Genomic DNA, 12,747 nt, shown 5'->3' on the forward strand with positions numbered 1-12,747 from the left:
TTCAGAAATAGCTTAGCATTGAGGTCTCATCATCAAGCAAACCAGTGGATAAGGAAAAAGGCATAAAGGAGAAGTATAAAGAGATCAAATTAATAAATGAGGCATTGAAAGGTGAAACATATGCCTAGTATTTCAAACAGACTCCTAGTAATCAGAATAGGTTAATGTCAGCTTTTGACATTAAAACTGGTAAAATGCAAATGACCTTTTTGCAGCCTATAGTCCAGCAGCCTAAGTCATCAACAGACTACAGGAAGATAGAATTTGAAGTTTTGGCCAAGGATGTTCACCCTATTGATCAAATTGAATTTCATAAGTAGGCAGGAGAAATGATATACTCAACAATGACTAACAAGGCCATGAGTGTACAAAAACTTCAGAATTCTCTAGACAATATCACAGCGCAGTTTAAGCTAGAGAAAGCATCCTCACAGGCAAAGGATAACAAAATCAAGTCACTAGAATACTTGGTTATTGAGATTGGATATAATCCAAATGAAATCAAGGCTATAGAAAAGCTCACAAAGAAGAAAAATGAAGACATTGTTGCTTTGAAGGAACAACTAAAATTGCCTCCTTCTGAACATCCACAGACCATGTTGGTTCTAGAGAGCCAAAGCCAGAAAGATGAGATGATGACCTTATTCTCTAGCTAAATGCTCAATTAAAAGAAATGGAGAATGAAATGGACAGGTTAATACAGGAGAAACAGGCCAGCATTGAAATAGCTACTGCCACTACTATTCCTACAGTCACTACAATAGTTCTTTCTACTTTGGAAGCTTCATTGGCCCGAGCAGCACCACTAGCTACAACACTTCCAACTGCATCAACCACTACATCAGCAACAACTTCAACAGCAGTAGCTCATCCTAGTGATGAAGCAAGTAAATTGGTTAAAGCCATGGAGGATATGTCCATCCAAACCACTGAAATAGATAGACTTAAGGAACAAATAAAAAGTCTAGAGGATGAGAAGAAATTGGCTCAAATTATGCATAAGACTGAAGTTCAGAAGACAAACAGGTTGAATGAAAAGATAGGGAAGCTAGAGAAAGAATTAACACTAAAAGAGCCACTAGCCCAAGCAAAACATCTTTTATGGGCCAATATCATTGACTTAGTCAATGATATTTGGCCATCTATATAGATGATATTTGAACAAAATGACTTCGTCAAAGAGGCTGGTGAGGCAATTCAAAGGGTTAGAGCCGAACTTGGAAATATGTTGTAGGGACCACATCCATACTATATATATATATATATATATATATATATATATATATATATAGATATATAGATATATATATATATATATAGATATAGATATAGATATATATATATATATATATATATATATATATATATATATATATATATATATATATATATATATATATATAGATATATATATATATATATATATATATATATATATATCACAGCAAAATGCAACCAGAAGAGAAACACATTAGGAATTCAATTTATTCATTATTGTCTAAGACATTCCTGAAATTCATTTCAGGAAACATATCATAACATTTACATACATTTAACAAAGATCAAAATAGTATTGCAACACATATGTACTGTCCACCTGAAGACGAGACTCCACTTGCTTTTCTGTTGCTGGTATTCCCTTGTTGCCGGTCACCTCCACGAGTGAATGACGACGTACTTGATCCGAATGCGATGGCCCACTGGTTAACCTCCCAGCCTACTCCTTGGGTATTCTTCTTCCCCGTAGACCCCCGAGCTGCAATGTGGTTGTACAATGGAGGAATGCGCTAGCTGGTAGAGGAGAGCCCTCCTTAGCTCAAGAGTCCCCTCTCTTTAAATCCTCTACCTCACCAAACTCACTATAGTTTCATAATCACTGATTTGACATCATCTCATCCATCCAACATTATGGTTCCCAAAAAAGTCCCTTCTCCCATGGCCTGCCCCTTCTTTTATAGGAGTCCTCATAGGTGACATTTGGCATGTCATGCATAATTAATTATTTTTTTATAATTCAATAGCTTGATTATTCACCCACCCACGTGTCACTCTCTCATCAAGGGTCTCCCAAAATTATTTACTTAAATTTTAATTTAAAACTAATATTTTCCTCACCTCAACAAGATTCCTATTTCTTCTCCTAGTTGCCTCTTTATCCCCCTTTTTATTCCTTAATTTGTGTTCATTACTAAAGTCAATTAATGAGTCAAGATTTGATCCCCCTATCTACTCCCTAATTTAACTCAAGTTATCTCTTAGATGGATATTCTTATGTTGGTTGTTGCCACATGGAGGTTCTCTACATTTCTCTAAATTTAATTTATTATTCTTATTTTAATTCACCTTCCTCTTCTCTTAATTAGGTTTAATTAGTTTAGGATTAATCTTTATCCTTACAATTATGTCCCTCTTTCCCCTTTTACCTAATTAACTACATAATCTACCTAATATTTTCCAACATGGGAAGGGTAGAGTTTTTAAGGTAATCTATTTTATTTCTTCCTATGGTCCTCTTAACCCAAGTTTTTATTTTTGGTTTAATTACCTCAGTTTCTAACATCATTTACCTTTGATGTAATTTACCTAGTTTTCATTTCTTGATTATATTTATCAATTAATTTATTTTTAATGATTCTAAGGGTGCCAATTTTGGTCGTGCCCTTCAAGAACTCCCCTTGAAGTTCCAAGGGTGCCATGCCTAAGAGTTTATTTGTGATGCCAAGGGTGCCAACATGGTCGTGCCCTTCAAGAAATTCCCTTGAAGTTCCAAGGGTGCCACACCACTTTCCCTTCAAGGATTTAGTGACTATGAGGGGAAAGTATAGGCGCAACGTCATAGACCACTATCATCTCTTATGTTGCCTACTATAGTAAGACTATTGGTGTTGGGGATCAAGGAATTTGCCTTGATGCGCGCCCCCCAGTAAAATCCTCATGAGCAACCCAATTTTGGGACCTGCCCTCATGGCATCGTGATCTTCAAGGCAAAGGTGTTTCAACCCTTCCAACCCAAGTCACTGTGGGAGTGCTAGTGGGTGAGATCAGGGACACTGTCCCACCCCTCCCATGTAGTTCCATCCACTTGTACAACCCCATCACCCATATGTGAGTCATTTGGCCAAGAAACTAATCTGTGCCTGCAACCATTAACATATCATCAAAATATATATAAACATATATAGCAGGTTTCGAAATTGACTTATAATTTCAAAGATAAAATAATATAAATTTTCATCAAACCAGGTGTCATCAACTCATCATGTGCGAGTCCCTCTAGTGGTTTCCTGCCATACTCAATAATAATCAATAACCAGGTTTCTCAGTGTTATTCATTGTCATAATAGCATTATTACCATCACCTGGTCATTCACGTCATTGTTCAATGTGAACCAGAACTAATTTAAGTAGCTAACATAGGGGATACCTCGATCATGGCTAGCATCATCATAACCTTAATGGAACCATACATATAGATCAAAGCTATCGTCATTATAACATCAATAGAAAACATATCTATCCTTTACTACTATCACCATCATGATATCAATAGAGAGTACACATAACCATTAATTATATTGTAATCAAAATATTAATAGAGAACATACGTAACCATCACATTCACTAATAATAGAGTCACGTTTCTAGATCCTCAACCTGAGTTCCTCATAGACTAAAGTATCTAAGATAATGTCATATTAGGGTCAGGAAACTAGAGTAGGCACTACATTCACCCCCTCTTAACAATGGACTTCGTCCCGAAGTCCTTAGAACATAAAGGAAAAATGATGACACATAATCCTAGGAACCCTTCCTGAAAATCTTGCTAACCTTCTAGTGGGAAGGTTATAATTTTTCCCAACGCATCTATACCATGAATTTCGTTATAACTAAAGGACTATATCTTGGGAACATTGTAGCCCAATTTTTTTTTTTAGACTAAGCAACAACAAAACAAGGGCAGGATAATCACAATCAATATTCATCTCATGGTACAATTAATATATGATCCAAGTAAAGTTGTCCACACACTGTACTCCTGTAGCCTCCAATTATAGTCGCTCATTTCAAGCTACGATTACATGACCCTATAAGTGACAATATCGGGGACAATATGTAACACAAAGTTATTTGTATAATCATCATTGCATATGGTAGAGTTCACTGTCATAGATGTTGCAATAATATTTTCATAGAAGAAAAGATCGTATAAATTATTCTAAAAGTTGTCCATACATTTGATATTTTCAAAAGTCTTAAATTCTAAGTTATCCCTTCTGATAATTCTACAAAATTTCCCCAATATCTCAATAAGTGTCATTTTGGACCCTTGTCAGTATGTTCCCTAAAATGATATTTGTAGCATCGCATTTAGGCCATAGGCGGAAAAATGTCGAAAGAGGTGGACAAGTAAGAATAAGAAATTCAAATGGCGAACTTAAGCTTACGAGCTAGCAAAAAGATGAAGGATTTTGATGTCAAAAGTGCTAAAATTAAAACATTCTTATTAGCAATTGTAAATAAATAAATAATTAGATAAATTACAAAGCAAGTGATTTTGCGTCAAGATGTAGTGTTCAATAAATAGTTCCTAGGAGTTCATCCAACCAAGAAACTCTTTGAAACATCACCACATTACTTAATTATAGATAATATCCTAGTAAGCAATGATGTTAGTGTCTCAACTAGTTAGAGATGATGTGGCACATGACCTAACAATGGAAGAATCTAAACATGCAGTTGATAATATATCGAGCATTGAATTGGGCATAAAGAAGAATACTCTAAATAAGGAAATTATGCCAATCAATCAAAAACATACTTCCCAATCCAAGGAATCAAAACTATCGAGAGGAATCAAATTGGTTATAACACTACCACACCTCACCTATCAAGAAAGAGATAGTGACATCCCTGCTATCACTCAAGTTCATCTCCAAAGAAAGATCCCAACCTTTTTCAAAGAAAACCCAAGGATACTATTAAGTGATCACAACTTGTGGCCAGTGACCACTCCACTTCACCTTCCCATGCATAAATAATTAAATAAATTATCAAATTATCATAGCAACCTATTGAAAATATGATATCCAAATTATAATATATATTTATATCAATAATGATATTTATGAAAACTATAATTTAATTCAAATTATTATTAAAAATTTCAAAACAAATTAATTTAATAATATTTTAAAACACACTCCTAACTTTTCATGTTCCCATAAAAAAAAACATCCTTTTGCAATCAATATTTAATTATTGGCTTCTCTTTAATACATACCAGTATATAGAACTTCTATACAATTGATGTAAATATTAAATTTAACCAAGATATTACTACATAAAACATAATTTCCATATGTCAATTTATAATGTGGCACATTTAACTCGTTATTAATTTTTAAAATGATGGCTTGGTTATTGTTGGAGCATTAAAATGCTTCACATTCAACCACTCTTAAAGCCTAAACCAAGAAAATTAGCATATGACGAAGTCAAGATTAAGTTTTTGGTATTATATGACGAAAAAGGACAACTTAGTGAAATGAAATGGAACTAGTTTCATTAGTTAAACTTATTCTTATGTTTTATTTTATTATCATTATATATATATATATATATATATATATATATATATATATATATATATATATGTATATATATATATATATATGTATATATGTATATATGTATGTATGTATGTATATATATATATATGTATATATATATATGTATATATATATATATATATATATATGTATATATATATATATACATATATATATATACATACATACATACATATATACATATATACATATATATATATATATACATATATATATATATATATATATATATATATATATATATATATATATATATATATTGAGCACATTTAAACATCCTTAGTTGTCATAAAACATGTGCATTAACCAGTTCATTTTAAGGATGAGGGCTTCTTAGTTGTATATTTCAATACCACCCTAAACAGAACAGAGTCTCTGATTCTGTAGCTTTAGCAGTTCTATATACAAATATACATTTATTCTACACATGTTGTAACTATCATTTATTTATTCAGATACATCACAAAATGTTTGTGCACTGTTTGATATCCTAAAAATTTACATGGAGTATATCCAATGAATAGGCAAATGTAGGGTCAAAATATTGTTCAACCGTTTGGAAGATGTCTAAGAAGATAAAAGAGAATGGACTAAAAAAAAGGAACAATATGCTACTTAAAGTATTATAAAATTTGCATGTTTAGATATTGCTTTGAAGTTTCTATTTGTCTTAAATTTAGCTGATATTGCTTTGAAGTTTCTATGTTTAGAGGTTGCACGTTCGATTCTTGTGCAGATTGCTGAAATGCAACCAATCTGTTTTATCCAGTAAGGGTGGTATTCTAGTAAGTCCCTTTTAAAAGAATTCTGCTTGAAAATTGAGAGAAATTGAAGGTATAGTTGCAAATATAATTGATTGGATACTCAAAGTTCAATTTGGTCTCTCCATTTTTGGATTGAGAAAAACAAAAACAAAAATGCATTGCACAGAGTTATAATTTAAATATATATGTGAAGAAAATAATCTCTGAGAAATACTTGTATGTGGAAACCAATATTGATTGAAGTAGAACCTGAATTTCCTAATCCATTCGACTAAATGTTTGAAATATCATTTAGACACATTTCAAAAGCTCATTAGTTAAGAATTATGAAAGACAACTAAAACATCATTAATCAATTTAACTTTATGGGATTGCTGCTCAAGCTTTAACAGCAGTGGTAAAAGCTCATGATGGACGGGGGCTTCCCACAAGTCTCACTTCTGCAATTCTACAGAAGCTCCAAATTCACTCACCAGATGAAGTCATTGGATGGACTTATGCAGATCCTTCTTGGGCCCACATAGCTGCACTTGCTCATGTGGTAAAGGCTTGTGCAAGAGCAGGTGATAAAGTGGCACATGATATTTTTCTCATTACTATTCAAGAGCTTGCTACCAGTGTAAAAGCTATTGTCCAGAGACTGGGTTTGAGTGGGAAAGATGGATTGGAGTCTTTTTTACTTGTTATGATTGGTGGTGTCCTTGAGACCAATGAGGGATGAGACATAGATGAATAAGTAATTAGTTGCACTTCCAAAGACTTTCCAGGCGTGTTTCCAATTCGGCCAAAGCTGGAACCAGCAATAGGCGTTGCAACGTTAGCATGGAACTTCTATATGAAGGCCTCTTCAGAGGAAAGTATCTAAGATAGGTGACACAAGAAAAATATATTTTATTATCAGCTTTCTTGTCCAGGCTAGCATTAATTATTAATTGATACAAGAAAGCATTTAGAATGCATATATGTGAAGTTTTGTTGCTTCCATCGACTAGGTGAAATATCACTTTTTGGCCATATGTAGTAATGAGTTGGTTTTGGCCTTCCCTCAACCTCTCGGAATCTCTCTTATCTCCCTTTGATGGTTGAAAATATATACAGTTGGACTAACGTTATTAACTTATGGCCTCTGTTATTGCTAGTACACCATTATTTCTTGATGACAAATTTGTCATCTACAATCAACTAGAAGATTTTAGCTTCACTATTCATTACGAAGTTAAATTGGTAAGGAAATCAAATTTTCCGATTTAATTTTCTCTAACACTTATCTTATAAATTTTGTAAATCCCATAAAACAAGGCATCCTCTGCAAGATTTAAGTGAGATTTACAAAGTTGTGATTTGCCAAAATTCAGGTCCTATCTTTTTCTCCAATATGATATAGTGGTTAAGAGCACTTTCAACAATTAGCATGTTATGATATGTGCATTCCATAGAGATATGCAAGACAGAAAGATTGAGTGATTGCAAAGCACATTGCAGATTTGGTCTTGTGGTTGGTAATTGGTGATGTCAATTCTGGATTTCTAGTCATTATCCTTCCACGAGATGAAACCTTAAGCCAAAATTAATTATGATCTGGAATGTTGGAGTGTGAGGGCCACCATAGCAAGGAGCTTTGTGTGTACTGCTCCATATCTGCATAGAGAACATTATGTGTAACATAGTTGGTGATTTGCATGGGTATAGAAGGGAATGGAACCAATTTTCAGGATACAAACACAATTTTCAATTCCAGGGTACATACACAAAAGAAATTATTTTATTTGCTAGAGTGGAGAGGCAATGGAGTTAATTTGGCTCTCTCAAACTTGAGAGCATTAGCTCAATACGTTTTAAAACAAAATTAGGAATAAAAATCTTCTGAGCTCATCAGAAATTAAACAACCTGAAGGAATCTATATATGTTGAGATTGTATTAACGTCAATTCCACACTCCTTTGATCTTTTGGTTAAAAGATCTTGCTCATGGACACGTTGAGACACTGATATGATTTCTTCACCATTAATCAAATTGACAGTACACTGATTTAAATATCTTAGTAATACTAGTAACACAAACCCGCATCTCTGGGTTGCAATTTGACAATGCAGAAATTATTATATCTACCCAAAATGTGTTTATTTGTTACCCCTCTATAGGAGGATGGGGATTTTATATCAAATAAATTCCATCTAGATCAACTGCAAGGCTGAGTGGAATAAAATTTCCTGTTCATGGTGACCAATCCGTGATGTTAATTTCTGAAAAGCACAAACCAATTCATATTTGGGTCAAGAAACTAGAGTGGGGACTACATATGCCAGAAGAAGCCTCAAGAATAATTCAGTTCCTTAACTCAAAGAATAAGTATGAATTGCAGGAACTTGGAATAGCTGACAGAACTGGGATTAGGTAGACCATAGGTAGACCTAATCTACTGGCGATTAATGACAAGTTGATGCCACATCAAGATTACGATAAGGGAATTAGAGAAGTGGCAATGGAACAAGCCAACAGTTCCTCCATGAAAGGGATTCCTACAAGAAAATTCCTTTACCAGTCTTTGGAGATCCTCTTTTACTTCCAACATGAGGTAAAACATCTTTTTGTAAACAAGCCCACATTTGTGAAATACACAAAAGCTGATGAAGTCTACAAAAGAATGGTAAATATTAAATTACCAGAGACAGAGGCTTGGAAAAAGTTAAATGATTTACTGTAAAAGTGCAAGGTAAACAATGAATATAGAGTAGTCAAAGTAAAACAGTAGATCAACTTAATCAAAGAGTATTAGACGAAATATGAAAAGTATCAATCAAAGGGCAGAGTAAAAGGACAACCAACGTAGAGCAACAACAAAAGACAGAAAGCAACAAAATATCAAAGCACCAAACAACAAAATCAGTAAAAGAAGGGACATCTACCCTTTTAGTTTCCTAGGTGTCTCTATCCTCTTACATGAATATATTTATTTTCCTTGAATAATTCCTAAAGCAGTTTAGGATATTTTGTAATAGTTTTTTGTATAAATACTTCATAATTCAAAGTATAGAGGGTGGATTTCTGAACATTTCTATAGTTACATTAATCTAAAACCCCGAGGGTTTATTGTAAAATTTTTTGAGTCAACAGATTGGACTGAGTAATAAAGGCATTGCATTATAGGATTCATGTGTTGGGCCACTTTAGTGAAGTATCTTTCATTTTTCAAATTGTTATTTTCTTAAGTATTTCACAAACATACATGTTTTTTCCAATTTGAATGAAATAACTAGAATTTTACTTCAAAATTTGTTTAAGTACACTCTGTCTTGAACAATTATTCATTTTAATGTTTTCTTCTGATATCGAGAGTAAGGAATTCTTAGTTACTCCCTAGTTAAGATTGACCTCTTTCATTTCTCTCATTATTCGGTTTGACGAATCCTTGATTGCTCCTTAACCCTGATTGAAAACCACTTCAACATTGAGCCTAAAAGATTTTAATCTACTTAGCTACCTTGCCCTGTGAACACTATCTTTAGAACTTGATTGAGTCCTTTTTTCTTGACATTTGGACTGCATGGCACAATGGTAAAAATACACTTATCAATCCATCTGAATCAGTGATTCAACCACCAAATCAAATAAAAAACCAACCAAGCTTAAATAACTAGCATAAGATCAATTAATCCAACAACGTTAAATCATTAAGAGAGAGCCCTCTCTGAGTATTAGGAAGGCTAGATCCTGATCTCAAAAGTAGGTTTGTGGTTACCTCTATTATTTCTTTCATGACAAACCTAGGGAAATTTTAGAGTGATAACATGTTGAACTATTTGCTTCTCCCACTGTCTATTTGTTTATTTCTTTGTTTCCATACTTATGTGTTCTTTAATCTGAATTATTTTACAGAAAGTTGAAGAACAAAATTTGTTGAAAGATACACTCTAATTTTGGTTGTGGATAATTTAAATCTTTTCCTCTGATATTAAGTTAATTAATTCTTAACTTCTCTATTGCTCAATTGAACTTATTATATTCTTCGATTATATTTCATTTAAATCTAAAAGACCCAATTAGTTCAGCTACCTTAGCTTCTGAAACTCCTTTGAAAATCTGAGATAGATCCACGTTAAGTTTCTAGACTCCATAGCCCAATGGAAGTTTCGCATTTAATCAACCAACAATTTATCAAACTCTGAACTCTCATAACTAGCCTAAAATTACAAATACAACAAAGTTAAATTTCACAAAGAGATTAGGAAGGCTAGATCCTAAGCTCCAAAGTGGATTTGTGGTTACCTCTGTGGCTTCTTTCACAACCTCGGAATTTACAGAGTGATAACACAATTGAAATTTGTGAGTAGTATTTATGTTTATTCGTTTATTTTTTAGCCTAGAGGTTCATTTAACAACTTAGAATGATTATACATCTTTGGTCAATTTAAACAATGAATATATATATATCTATATATATATATATATATATATATATATATATATATAGTCTCTTGATGTTCAAATCTATTTTCAAATTTTGCATTCTAAAAATAGGTTTACATATAAAGAAATTTGATCCCTCTCGACTCTTAGTAGATCCTTGGTTAACATGGATAAATATTGGTGATAATTTGATGTAATACAAATGGTAATAGTAACAAAATGTATTGAATATATATATATATATATATATATACATATATATATATATATACATATATATATATATATATATATATATATATATATATATATATATATATATATATATATATATTCAAGTCTTTTGTGTTTTATCTAGTACACTCAAATTTGCTTTATGTTAAATTAATCCAAAAGAGAAAAATTGATTAACCTAAGTATTAAACCAGCTACCTAACACAAATATAAAGAAACATAATGTTTAACCACAAAAACCTCAATTTTAGTGAAAAAATCAGCTACCATAATTTCATTAGATCCTTTGCCAAAATTTTGGTGAAGATGACCAAACCAACGTTCAAAGCTTGCCTCCTTTCCCACTTAGCCTTTTAAAGGCTTCGTTACATGAATTCCATGGGCATAAAACCATGGGTACATTAAACCAAATGCCCAAAACCACTACCATATGACCCCATCAATTTTGATGCTTTTCCCAAGTCAAATTACATATTTATTTGCCATATTTTATTTACATATTTTAATTCTAAATCAAATAATTATAACCCCAAAATCTATGGTCAAAATTTTGAAAATACAATCCTCTAAGATTTTGATAGATAAGGCTCTAGATATATCCTTGAGTCCTTATCTACTTGAATGTTTGAAACACTTTCAGTAGAAATCGCATTAGGAATGTTTGGTGGAGGCGTTTCGAACCAACCACTGTGGAAACAACTATAACGGCTATAAGGAAACAACTATAAAGAAACTACTACACGTTAAATAGGAACATAGACCATTCTAAGGGCTATAAGAAAACAACTATAAAGAAACTTAATCCTCCCATGCACAACTATAAAGAAACTTAATCCTCCCATGCTTGATGTCGGTTAAGTGTTCCTTAATCCTCTAATTTATAGAACAACCAATTTCACCTCACATTCCACAAGAGGAGATGACATAAACAACTTTCGTATCCATTGGTTTCACTCGGTCTTTAACAAATTTTAAGGAACTTCTAATGGTATTGAGGGGTCTAAAAGTTGAGGGAACATTATGTTTCTTCAAGATTCTTTCAATCTTGTCTATGGTCCGTATTGAGGGGTCTAAAAGTTGAGGGAACATTATGTTTCTTCAAAATTCTTTCAATCTTGTCTATGGTCCCTTGGATGAAAGGGAGGTGTACCCTTGAATTACGATCACTAGGGTCTTTCTTAATCTTAGGACCTTTGCTAGCTTTGAGGAAAACTTTAAGATCTTGTTGCCTACTATATCCATTATTAACAAAAACATTAAGGAGATGGGTTTTCTCTTTGGAAAGGTGACCGTAGCTAATAATAAATATAATTATTAATAATTAATAATTAAAATAAAATTAAGGTTATAGTTAGTTTAGTTAGTGGTTTTTGGCCTTGAAGTTTTAGCAACACATTGTTTTGCTAATGGTATATATATATAAACAAAGGATCTAAAATTAACATGGATCTAGCTTGGTCAAAATTTTAAATTAAATTATATAAAGGAAAAATAAAATTTCTCTCTGTGATTAGTAGATCTAAAGTTAAGATAGATCTAACTTGGTCAATATTTTAAATTAAATTATATAAAGGAAAAATAAAACTTTCATAAAAATGATACTCAAATTATATATATCATTTATATTTATTTTCTAAATTTCATTACATTTGAAATAATGAAATTTCAAATGTAACCAGAAATATAGAGGGCATTGGGTGCAGGGAGGTCT

General features: G+C 32.3%; 1 protein-coding gene across 1 annotated transcript; it reads left to right on the forward strand.

Moving 5' to 3' along the window:
* Window positions 1-673: 673 nt before the first annotated feature.
* LOC149267427 (uncharacterized) lies at window positions 674-7,259 on the forward strand. The gene is given in 3 exon segments (XM_089411743.1): window positions 674-887; window positions 6,275-6,398; window positions 6,758-7,259. Coding segments are annotated over 3 exon segments (840 nt in total).
* The last annotated feature ends 5,488 nt before the right edge of the window (window positions 7,260-12,747 follow it).

This window comes from Pinus tabuliformis, chromosome 6 (genome assembly GCF_031772625.1).
Source record: "Pinus tabuliformis cultivar Carrire ecotype Pingquan chromosome 6, CPIR1, whole genome shotgun sequence".
NCBI lineage: Eukaryota > Viridiplantae > Streptophyta > Pinopsida > Pinales > Pinaceae > Pinus > Pinus tabuliformis.